The following is a 13453-nucleotide window of genomic DNA, read 5'->3' as shown; positions in this document are numbered from 1 at the left end:
AAAATAAATGTTTTTTTTTTATCTTAGCATATAATTTTAAGCATTTTACGTAATAAATGTCAACACCCAAAGAAAATGTGCCGATGAACTTATATGTTTTTTTTAGATACTTTTTGCAAAGAATATTTTTTTCAATTTACTTTCTATGGCATAAATTTAAAAAAAATTAAAAGTAAAAATGAAAAATTAGTCACTTTTTATAGAGCTTTATTTATGACTGTTTTTTATAAACTATGCATTCAACTCTAACATTTTATTATGATGCTAATTCAATTTTCTATCACTTATAATATCTAAACTGTTCTCTTTTAGGTACTTCAAGTACAAATGAATGATTATAAATATTATTATCATTTCACAACATTTGTAAGTACTCTCATACATCATTACATATTTTCAAATATTAGCATTTGTTTTAATGTAAAGGCTATTGAATTATAAAATATCGAAAATTATTTCTTTTATTCCAATTTTAGGATCTAGAGACTTACAACTTGGAAGATTTCAAGTATAATTTTGTAAATATGACGGCCTTTCGAATGACTGATACCGAGGAATCATCCGTGAAGCAAGCCTTAAATGAAATGGAAAAATTTCAACCAGTTGGGCAATATATATTAAATAGGTCCAATATAATTAAGGTCGGTACCTAATGATTGATAAATATATCTTAATTATTAAATGAAAGTCTTTAAATTTGAAATATATTGATTTTGCATTAATTATTTCGCTAAGTTTTTAGGATTGTTTAGCCATGATGATAATGGGTCATAAAATTATCATTTTCTTAATTTACAGTCAAAATGAGCAAAAATCAACCATATTACCAAATTATATTGCAAAGTTCTTTACAATGGTGCCATTCTAAATGATACCCTTCAGGGTTTCACAAACCAAGTTTTAAAATGAAAACATTCCAAGAAAAAAAGGGAAGAAAAAAAGTGCAATTGATATTCCTATTTAAATATTTAAAACTTGTGTAACGCTTGGACTGAGGGGCCCTAGGGCACCTTAAACCTTACAAATTTTGAATCTCAAATGTATGTGCAAATCTAAACCGACGCATAGAAGCATAAGAAGAGATCTTTTCTTGGCGAGTTTTCGAGAAATAATACTGCCAAAAATAAAACCAACCTTGCCTTATTAATATTGAGTTCTAAATAATCAGCATTGCAAATAAATCACCAAAAAACATAAGAATTTAATATCACTCAGTAACTGAAATATTTTTTGTGGAAAAAGAAGTAAGATAAAAATAGTTTTAGATATTTGCTTGGTTGTGGTATTGGATTATAATTACTAATACACTTATTTTGCATAATAAAAGACGTTACATTTATTGTTAAAAAAAGAATAGGAATATATTTTTGCCGCTCTTTAGATATGGGATGAAAATTATTTGGTTGCTTTGTTTAATTTTAACGGGATAAAGGATGATAATAAGTAATTGTCTATTTATTAAATAAAGGAAATTTATAAGATGGGAAATATATAATGCCAATAATAACATCACACGGATTGTTTCTTTTTTCACATTATCTTTTATAATATTAAAAATATTACAGAAAATCGAGTGAAGAAACGAGTTAGTGGTGTAAATGGAGGAAAGAGCATTTATTTATCGCATTAACATCTGACAAGGGATCATTCCCTTGTATTCAGGGAACATATTTTCTAAAATAAATTAAATAAATTAGTAAGCACAAATAAAAAAAAGAAGATACTTGGAAAATAAATTATTTTATCTAACTTCCAATAAAAAAAATTCCTTTAACAACTTATCATTTGAAGATCACTTAAACCATGAAAATTTACACTTTTCATTAAATAAATAACATCCCATTCTTTGGACTTACCTCTTAAAAGAAGAATGTTATTTGACCTAATTCCATAACTTCTCACAATTAACTTCACAATTTACTAATATAAGCTTTTTGTTGCAATGTATTTAAATTGTTAGCGTTTTTAAATAATATCCTGATTAAGAAACTACTAACATGTTTAAGAAACTACTAAAATTATTTCAATTAAATATAATTTGAGTATTGCGTTATCCTAGGTTGAACCTGCTCTCATGTTTGATTCAGTTTATGCTTTTGCTAAAGGTCTCCATTCTCTACAGCAAGGAACAGATCTACGACCAGCAAATGTTTCTTGTGAAGAAGAAATTCCTTGGACAGATGGGAGCAGTTTATTCAATTATATAAACTCGGTATAGTTTTCTTACATCTGTTTCAGGATATCCTACATAAAGAAAAGTAGTTGTTAACGTAAAATATTTTATTTAAAAATATATTTTATGAACTTTAAATTTTTTTTAGATAATTAAACGCTCTTCATTACACAATGAAAGATTTCGAATCAAATTATGATGAAAAATACCGACACTCAATATGCCGGTAAATATACTAAATAATATAAGTATGCTCTAATTAAATTAATATTACTGCGAATATTACGTTTTAATATTGTACAGAAAAAAGGATTTCAAGGATGATTCACCCAAATATTCTGCAACTTAATATTGTAATTTGATCGCGGTATTTTTTACAGTATAGATCAATCTAAGTCTCATAAGACCAATTAATTTAAAACTATGCTTTTAAACTTTAGACTAAGAGTGCATATTTATTCGTTACGAAAATGAAATGGATGAATTCTTCCGTTGGATTATAAAATATATCCTAGATAAGCTCAGTAAAAAGCTTATAATAAACAAGTTAAGTACTGATAAAAAATAGCAAAGTATTAACTCACAACTTTGATAAAAAATAGCAAAGTATAAATTAACTCCCTTAGAGAAAATTTTCCAGCTGTATCTGTAGCATTTATACGTTAGGCAGGGACTTCTGAGAGCTAAGCATTAGTTATTTCTACACTAAAAATGATAAACAGATAGCCCCAAAACCGTTTCCTCAGCAGAAAAACAACTCATCACCATGACACGAGATTGAAAACGTCACGCGGTGAGTTCTCAAATTCTTCTGGTAAAAGAAACTCAGGGGGAGAGACTACACAAACACACAAAATGCTAAAAATCACCAACTTTAAATTTGTTTCACAGGAATTCTATGAATAAACTTCACGCTTTGACTGAAAAATAAATAATTTTCGCACGTCTAAACTTGACTTTTCTTTCATCACACTTTTAAGACATAATTTAACCAATTTAGTTAAATGTTAAAAGATTATAATTAAATTAATATTAGTATTTCCTTTCTTAAAAAATAAATTATTTTAAATTAAGCAATTTCGATAACTCAAAACACGAAAATCTAGATGATAAGAAAATCTGAAAGAAATTTCGATAATTGATAAAAAATAACTTTCTTATTTAATTAAATATGATTATGTTAATCATGAATTTTATGAATTTAACTAAATATGATTATGAATTGTTAAAGTCCATTTTAGGCTCTGCTAGTGCTACTTTAAAACAAATTGCAAGAGAAAATTAATTATAGTTTTGGTTATTTGTTAGATGAAAGTACTCTTAGTTTAAATTTTAGTAATATATATATATATATATATATATATATATATATATATATATATATATATATATATATATATATATATATATATATATATATATATATATATATATATTATGAAATAATTAGTTGAAAATGTGAATGATAGATAGTCAGCAAATTCATAAGCACCAAATACATGACAAACACAATCATATCTCCCTATTCTGATAAACAATGTAGGAAATACAATGATAAAGACATGGGACATTACAATAATTTTACAAGGCAGATTATCAACGCGACTGTGTTTAATTTATAATGATTCAGCATCAAATTCTACAGTAATGGGTGTTAAATGGGATAGTTTGGAGATGGTATTAAATTGAGTACTCATATATCTCTGTGGTATTTATTGACCTTTTAAGCTATTTTATCACACTCCATTTGAAATTAACATAATAATCCTATTTTCAAAAAAATAATTTATCTTGCAATTATTATATTTGACAAAAAATTATAGCTAAAACATAAAACTATCATTCATACTTTAAATGATTGAATGATAACTATTAATTATTTATCATCCTTAAAATTTTAATTAAATATGCTGCTAACTAATTGCATTTTGTAGGTAGAATTTTTAGGTTTGACTGGCAAAGTACAATTTAAGGAAGGACGTAGAAGTAGTGTCAAATTTGATTTGCTAAAATTGAGAGAAACAAGTTTAGAAAAGGTAATTTTCTTAATTAAAATAAAATGTCCTAATATTGTAATAGCACTATTTTATTTTTCCTAAAAAGTTACAAAGTTAATGCGACAAAAATGCCCAGTACTTATAATATATTTTTTATTACATAAAATATGTAAAATTTTTAGTTTAATATTTTAAATAATTCATAATTTTTTAACTAAGCAGAATATTTTAATATTATACGCATGATTCCCACTGAACTTTGAAATTTGATTCAGTATAATATATTAAATAGCAATTTTTTTTGTTTTTGAAATCATAACCCAGCTTCCGTATTTTATTAAAAACTCTAGTTCACTTCTTTCTCTTCTTCTCTAAAAATATTAATATATATCATATTATTTCCAAGGTTTGATACAGCACTTCCACCTATATACATCCTGCAAAATTAGTGCGTATATTTTGCACTAGCTCTATAGAGAATTGAGATTATTTTTAAATAACCGCGCTGCCGCATGTGTAAATAGGGCAACGTAAAATAGCTAAATCTCGCTAATATTCACCATAACTAAACCGCACTCTATTGGAACAAAATCAAAATCAACAATTGTAAGAAAAACTAGAAATATTTTTCGGGACCGAAAAAACTGCATTATTTTATTTTCTATCTTGACAGTTTCTTCCATAGCATTGCAAGTTTGATTTATCATCATGAAGGGAAACCCAAAAAAGACTTATTAAATTTAAACTTTTATAACATGCGTCATGAGCATAACATCGTAAGTAACCATCACTTTCATGTAATGCTGAGGTGTTTGGCACAATTACAATTTTAGGAGAAAATATTACCAAGAAAGGAAACTCAAGGACAGCGCATTAGATTTAGACTGTTATATTATGTTTAATGACGTCATGATTGTAACATTGTAAGTAACCGTCACTTTGATACTATTTATTACTACTATATTATGATACTATCTGCGTTTGGCAGAGTTTCTAAAATTACATCGTGAGGATGATTTTTTTAAGAGAGAAAACTCAAGGAAACCATATTAAATTAACAATGTTATAACATGTGTACAGACGTTACGATTATTATATTGCACTTTAATTTGAGTTATTAATTTTTTAAAAGAGTTGTTAATTCATTTTATCATTATTTTTTCAAAAAATTAGTTTGTGATTCCCATTTGCCAAAAGTGTCATTCATTTTTCTTACTAGATAAGTTAGCTTTAGTGATTTAAAAAAAAAATCTTTTGAAGCCTGCGTAGCCGTTTAAATTGTTTGATAAATTTGTTAGATTTAATACAGTTTTAGGATTATTAGAAATTAAAGCAAGTAAATTTGACAATAGTTTTAAAATTGCAGTATTTTTTAACAATCAAAGAAGTTTCGGATCGTTTAAACTTTCTGAACTTTCCATAATTCCTCCAAAATAAATATTTATCTTTTGAATGAGACTAATAAAAAAATTATTTTGAAAACTAACTAAAACTGAACTAAACTTGAATTTGACTTGAACTTAAATTTGAACTAATTTGAACTAAAACTAACTCTATAACTAAAAAGGCAATCATTTGAAAATCTCATTTGAGTGAGCTTAATAAGAATATTTATTTTGAATCGTATTTAAAATTTTTGTAGTGTTCCAGTTGAGAGTTTTTTTACTATACAATACTGCTGATATAATTTTAAAGCATTATTATTTTGTTAATAGCTAAAGCAATTTGTTTCAATCGTATACAATACCTGCATCACAATCACATTGAAAATGCAGTTCTTTTTTTACTTTTTAGGTTGGAGAGTGGACAACAGGAGGTCATTTAAATATAACAAATCATAAAGTATTTCATGAATTTGGAACGACAAACATTACTCTAAAGGTCACAACAATTGAGGTTAGTACTCCTATTATATTTTACAGTTGTCAAGTAATTGTAAAAGCCCTGCCCTATTAAAAACTAAATGAAGTGCAGCATGATTTCATAAGGATAAAATATTTGTACATTGCGCAAAAAAATGGATCAATTAGAATTTTTTTTTTATTTAATTCCATGCAGAAAAATAATTTTAGTAAATATCTAATGTTTTTATTATTTAATTTATTATTGGTTCAAAAAATGTTGAATGTATACAAATTTTCGAGTTATTTTAAAAAATATAATTTTACATGGCACAATTCATAATAATATAACAAATCATAAAGTATTTCATGAATTTGGAACGACAAACATTACTCTAAAGGTCACAACAATTGAGGTTAGTGCTCCTATTATATTTTACAGTTGTCAAGTAATTGTAAAAGCCCTGCCCTATTAAAAACTAAATGAAGTGCAGCATGATTTCATAAAGATAAAATATTTGTACATTGCGCAAAAAAATGGATCAATTAGAATTTTTTTTTATTTAATTCCATGCAGAAAAATAATTTTAGTAAATATCTAATGTTTTTATTATTTAATTTATTATTGGTTCAAAAAATGTTGAATGCATACAAATTTTCGAGTTATTTTAAAAAATATAATTTTACATGGCAAAATTCATATTTTGAGCAAGATCAGTCGAATAGTTCCTAAGAAATCGAATTTAAAATATCTCATTTTTTTAAATTCAATTTTTTAGGAACTATTCAATCGAATTTGCTCAAATTTTGCATTTTTCTATGTAAAATTATAGTCTTTAAAATAACGCAAAAGATTTTACACCTTACAATTCACATATTTTCGACCATTGTTAAATAAAATAATAAAAAAAAGATAAATATTTACTGAAAATTATTTTTTGCATTGTACTATATTTGGATAAACAAAATTTATAATCGTGTTCAAAAAATTTTCAATTACCTTAATAAGTTTTTGAGATATAATGAAATACGCAAAAAGTAAAATTACCATTAAGAGGTTCAAACTTTGGAACACTTTCCTGACCAAACTATTGGGACCATGTTTCCATGATTGCGACTACCCCCTATATTTTGGGGGTCAGAAATCCAAATCCGTCAAAAAAGGTATGTTTATTCAGCGAAAGTAGGTTTTTGTGTCTGATTTCATAACTTAAAATATCGTCTGATTTTATTAATTAGCATGTTTGAGGTGACCTCAAGCCTTCAAGATTGAGTCTCAGAACGTGAAGATCCATTCATTAGTAAAGTCATTTGTTGTTTCTTGCAACTGGGTTTCTTTATTAATTTTCGTACAATTTAGTAATTTCCTTGCAATTAGTTGATTTCTATAAATTTTTTTTAATTCCATTTTCGTAAATTGTCTTGAAAAATTTTTTTGTTTAATAATTTGCAACATTTTAAATAAAAAATTAATTGTTTTCAGTACGTACACATGACTAAAGAGAAGACTTTATTCCAAAGTAGATATTCTTTATTTAATGAAATAATACAAACAATGCAACAACAAATTTATTGATATTTTAAAATTAGAAAAATCTGCTAAATTTACTTCTTTTATACAATGTCTTTCTTCATGCATTCACTACAGGGATTCATTACGTCTAATTCCTTCTTTTTCATATTTCAGTCCACACCTTATGTAATGATGAAAAAGGATAAGAACCAAACAGGAAATGATAGATTTGAAGGATTTTGTATAGACTTACTGAAAACAATTGCTGATCTCATTGGATTCAGCTATGAGCTGTATATAGTTCCAGACAAGAAGTTTGGCGCTGAAAACACCACGACAGGTGAATGGAATGGATTAGTTAGAGAAATAATCGACAAAGTAAGTACAGTTTTCAAAAGTAACATATTTAAATTCAGGAGAAGAAAATAATCAGTTGTTTTTAAAATTGTTTTTCTGAAACATCTAGAATAATATCTCGTTTGTTCTCCATAATTATTCTTAGATGCTTACAATATTACTACTATTTTATGGGTTTGCTTTTATGTATGTGACAGATGAATTTTGTAATTAAAATTTTATCCATTTTCTGACGAATTATAGCACTTAACTTGTACTTGATAGTACTTGATCGTATAGTACTTGAGCTTAGTGTTTGATGATAACAAGTGGTTTAATCTTGTTCCGCCCGCTACAAAAAGAATTTATATTGCCAAAGAGAATTTATCACCAGAGAAAGTTTTAACCACTTTTCATTTAACTATAAGGCTTAAATTTCAATTGAAGCTTTGAGCGGAATAGGAATAATATTGCATCCTTAATACAGAGCTAATTTTATCACGGACCAAAACTTCAGCCACTTTCAGAGAAACCATCATCATGGGCGAAAATATTAACCCGGAATAAAAATTTTGAAATCTTCACTCTGAAATACATGTTTCTCCGCAACATTACGATCAATGACAGACACAAAGTTACTAATGGCCAGGAAATTACCAGTTACTAATGGCAAAAAAAAAGAAGTATATTCATGTCTGTAAAGTTATCCTAAAAGTACAATTTTGCTCGTGCATTTCTTCCCTTAAAAATATACGGTTACTACAGTAAACCAATGTTATGATCGTGAAAATTGTCTTTAGTTCTGGCCCTTACATTATTTAAGAACCAGGTGATTTTTTTTATCGAATCAAAGCAAACGAAAGACCGAGGGGGACTAGTGGCATGGTACCATCTGTTAAATGGAGATAAAGTTCCGTGTCCATTATTCATAGTCACCAGCGTAGAGGAAGTGCAAGAGAAACGTTCTTTAGCACCAACTAGACACCAAACCCAGGAATAGAAGTAAAAAGATTCGTGTAGCTTCGTTTTCTGTTTGAGAAGACAGGTTTTGTATAAGGGTGAAAATTCAAAACTATGTTGACATAATAAATGATGGCACTACTGCTGGCTCCAGTTCGAACGCTCCTTAAATCATAGCACCGCCTCTACTATCCTGCTTCTGACCTACAATGCATGTGCTGATATTTCATTACCTATAAGACAACATGCCCTATCATGGTCGTTGGTAAACAATTTATTTTACCATTCTCTGTTTAATAACATAAGTCTATTTTAGGCAGAAAGGTTTACTAAGGTTCTTTTCAAGCTGCCAGACTGATGGACCAATTGAATTCTTTTTGATTACTAAAGAAACCCAACCATTGGGCAATCTAAAGATGGTCCAACCAATTCTTAATCAATGCAACTTAATCTAAAGATTAAGCAGTTTCTTTTCCATCACTTCTGAGCGATATCACTAGAGTAATCAATGAATGCTCCAGAATTTATAAAGACATTTTCCCCCCGGCTACGATTCATCCACATCATCAAAGCACCGCTAATTACAGTTACAAAGTAATGGACACGATGCTTTGACTTTATAATGTTCACTGGATTCGGAAACGAATGCACAGCTCATTATAATAAAGAAAAGAGGAAATTAGTGAAAAAGATTATTGATTCATGGATCTCTTCGATCTCTAGATAAAAAAAGTCTTGTAAAATATTTCAGACTCATATTTGCAATACTCAGTTTTTTTTCTTTGTTTTCTTTCCAGAATGCTGATCTTGCCATGGCGCCAATGACAATTAATTATGCCAGAGAAAGTGTGATTGATTTTACGAAACCATTCATGAACTTAGGTATTGGAATTCTTTTTAAACTTCCCAAAAGTATGCCATCTCGTCTCTTCTCATTCATGAGTCCACTTGCCGTAGACATTTGGCTTTACGTTCTGGCTGCGTATGCGCTAGTTAGCTGCTGCATGTTCATCGTGGCACGTTTCAGCCCCTATGAATGGCAAAATCCTCATCCTTGTGTAAGTGACAGTGACGTCATGGAGAACCAGTTCAGTTTAGCGAACAGTTTCTGGTTCACCATCGTTACCCTGATGCACCAGGGCTGCGACCTCAACCCAAAGGCGACGTCCACGAGAATCATCGGCGCCATGTGGTGGTTTTTTACACTTATTATGATTTCGTCCTACACCGCAAACTTAGCAGCATTTCTTACAGTAGAAAGGATGATAACTCCTATAGAAAGTGTAGAAGACTTAGCAGAACAAAACAAAATTGCCTATGGTACCTTAGAAGGTGGGTCTACGATGACATTCTTTCGGGTAAGAATATTAAATAAATCTTACAATTATAACCGATAATTTTATTTTAAGAAATACGAAACAGACATTTCTCATTCGGCTTTATAAAACAATCATTATTAATTATAATTAGTTGCATTAAATTATATTAATGGGATATCTTAATAAATATATTAATTATAGTTATTATATTATTATTAATATTATTTATTAAGGTATCCGACTAATTTCGACCATGTTTATAAAGATATTACTGTAAAATTTAGAAAAAACTAATCTGTTTACTTTATTATGTGCAAAAATTCATAAAACTAGCGAAAAAAATATCATTATTCTTATTTTCATTTTATATAGCCATTTTTAGGTAAAAAATAAGGCATTTTTTTGCATATACGCTGAACACAGTAAATAAATTTCTTTCACCTAAAACAAAAAAATTCTTTGAGAATTCCTAAATGGATATCAACTATGTTTTGAATTATTATCTTAAACGAAAGTGCATATACTACTGGGAGGAAAGTGCATATACTACATAGTTAGGGATCATAGGAGTTACATAATTAAGGATCAATGTAGCTAAAAAAGCCAATTAAATTTTCCACGCTTGTCTTTAAGAAAACACCTACATACAAAATTAAATTTACTTTTTTCTCTTCGTCTTTAGTTCAAAAAATGTGTGCCATAATCCTAAAAACTCATGAAAAATTGAAGACAATTATTTAAAAAATAACATGAGATAACGTGCTTAAGGTAGTGTAAAATGTGAAAAAAATCTGATTTGAGATTAACGCATATAAAGACTTTGTCTATCCACTGTAATCACATTGCACAAAAACAACTATAACTTTGTAAATAATTGGAATACAAGCAAAAGTAAAGTATTTTGAGGTATCTAAGAGAATAAAAATTTTAAATTTATAATAAACTCAAATTTGAAAATTTTGGTTTTTACATGTACGTATTTTCGTACCCAAATTTCATATTTTATCATATAAAATAGACATATAGGGTAAACTAACCAGTGAAGGAACACTTAAGCTTCGCTTGCCTTTTAAAAAATCATATTAATTTCAAAATTCGTAATTTCAGTTAAATGACAGTGTCAACATATTTGTTACTAATTGCAAATTATGCAAAAAAATTGCAGAGAACTTACATAATATTGTTTTAAGGTTTGGGAGGTTCAAATAACAAGTAGTAGGAAGACCCAGTGAAGGAACAGCTCTTACCAGTGAAGGAACACAAAATTCCCCAGTGAAGGAACACTTAATTTTGGTTATTTTTTAATGCTCTTTATGAATTTTTTAGCCATACAAATACAGTCGGACATCTATTTAACAAACTTCCATTCTACGAATTTCCCTATTTTACGAATTTTTTCGAGGAACCAAGAGCATTTTGGAAATTTTTTTGTAAAATAACTTCCATATAGCGAAGTGAATTTTCTATTTAACGAACTTTTCATTGAGATCCAATTTCCCTATTTTCCAAAATATTTCTTAACATTTTAAACTTGTTAAAGCAATTTATGGGGGAAATGACATTAAATTAATTTTCGAAGCCACTGCTTTATGAAATGTATTACTGTTTTGTCTAAAAATTATCTTAGAGAAAGCAGTAAATTCCCTTTTTGTTTGCACTTCAAACGAAAAACTCACTTCAAATTAACGGATTTCATCCGTAGCAATTTAACTTAACGCAAGTGGTAATGTATGTTTAAAATTACTTTTATAATAAATGCAACTATATTTTTATACATAAATTTAGACTTTTTTTAGTTGAAAATGTATATAGCATGATAGTGTAACACTGGATAATGTTTTGCTCTATTCTTGCTTTCCATGCAGATTTCTTTTATGGTTGAGATTTATATGATAAATAGTAGATACTAGTTTACAAGATAAAAGTGTATCAATTGCTATTTTAATTATGTTTAGTGTTTAAGAATTTAAAACCTGTTTTGTGTTGTTTAAGTATTTTAAGAGATGATTTTCTATTTAACGAATTTTCCATATAACGAGCTTATTATTGGTATTAAGTGATTTTGTTAAATAGAGGTCCGACTAAAAACAAGACTATTTGTGAAATTATGAGATACAAGTACTAGTAAAATGCTAACTTTTTTCTGTAATCATGAACTAGAAATTAAAGTGATGTTAAATACAAAATAAATTTAAAAAAATCGTTCTTTCTTATAATTTGACAGTCAAATCTAAATCATTGTGTCATCCGATGCTGTTTATTATCATTATTATTTTATCACCTTTTTGTTTGCTCTTTTTCCTCTTATTTCTTGAAGCTTTTTTTCTTTTTTAAGTATTTTTTCTTTCTTTTTCTTTTCCATGTTCTCTTGTTTTAATGTTTTTTAGATCTTTCAGCCTCTTGAAATTTTTGCCATTTCTCTGAAGTTAGTGCAAAAGGTAATTTATTCGCTTTTCTTCTTATTTGACCTTTCTTTTTATCATCAATATTTGGCCAATGTAAATGGCTCTTCCAAACTTCTTCTGATTTTTCAGCAACATTTCTAGAATGCCTTTCTCGAAAATAGACGGGGAAAGGTGTCTTGAAGTTTGAGGCAAATCCATCTCTTGTTGACTTATATCTAGAGGATCTTTAGAAGTACTGATTTTACTTACAGAATCATTTCTTTTTTCAACTAAGAGAATCAGCATGAGGACTCATTTCAAATTCGATATCTAATATGCATTCATTATCAATACTAGCTTCAGTTCCTAAGTTTGACTTTAGCAAGTGGTCTTCTTTTAATACGTGCTTCTTCCATATTGGAAAAAGTACAGGCTCTTGGACATTTTCGATATTATACTCTTCCGTCAATGCTGTGTTAAAAATTTACAACATATCTTGAGGGATTTCCCTCTCAAGCTTCTGAAGAAATTGAGTATCGTTTCTGTTTAACTTTGTTTTTTGTTGAGGAACTTACTTCTAAATTCTAAGATTGTAAACTAGTTTCTATAAATTATATAATCACGTTGCTATCCTATAATGATAGCTTATTAGGAGTTCTTGGTGCAAAAGCCAGCGAAAAAATGTTCTATTTTTATGATTATATTTAATTAGTTTTCGATTTGTAAACATAGTTTATTAAGTTGCCTAACATTTGATGTAACTACACACCCCGTTAATAAATATAAATTATAATTTTTTCATAAATTAAGCTATTAAATTAACATTTTGAACTGAAATTATTTCAGGAATTATTCATACAATTTTTAACAAAATTTCGGTTGTCCTCTATATAGCAGAATTACTTATCCTAGAGTCATGTAAAATCATAT

The 13453-nt window shown here is 27.9% G+C and overlaps 1 protein-coding gene across 4 annotated transcripts in view; it reads left to right on the top strand.

The window, feature by feature from the left end:
* Positions 1-13453, top strand: part of LOC107451709 (glutamate receptor ionotropic, kainate 2) — a 277014-nt gene that overhangs the window by 253309 nt on the left and 10252 nt on the right. For all 4 annotated transcript variants that reach the window (XM_087168155.1, XM_087168154.1, XM_016067888.4 and 1 more), the window contains exons 5-11: positions 313-366; positions 477-641; positions 2060-2212; positions 4108-4209; positions 5965-6066; positions 7699-7902; positions 9618-10178. In XM_087168155.1, the coding sequence (XP_087024281.1) occupies positions 313-366; positions 477-641; positions 2060-2212; positions 4108-4209; positions 5965-6066; positions 7699-7902; positions 9618-10178 (1341 nt within the window). The remainder of the gene's footprint in view (positions 1-312; positions 367-476; positions 642-2059; positions 2213-4107; positions 4210-5964; positions 6067-7698; positions 7903-9617; positions 10179-13453) is intronic.

The sequence above is a fragment of the Parasteatoda tepidariorum genome, chromosome 7 (assembly GCF_982258835.1).
Source record: "Parasteatoda tepidariorum strain Cologne lab strain chromosome 7, Ptep-v5.0, whole genome shotgun sequence".
Taxonomy (NCBI): domain Eukaryota; kingdom Metazoa; phylum Arthropoda; class Arachnida; order Araneae; family Theridiidae; genus Parasteatoda; species Parasteatoda tepidariorum.
Note: the sequence above shows the minus strand (reverse complement) of the source record. Positions and strands in the feature narration are given on the sequence as shown.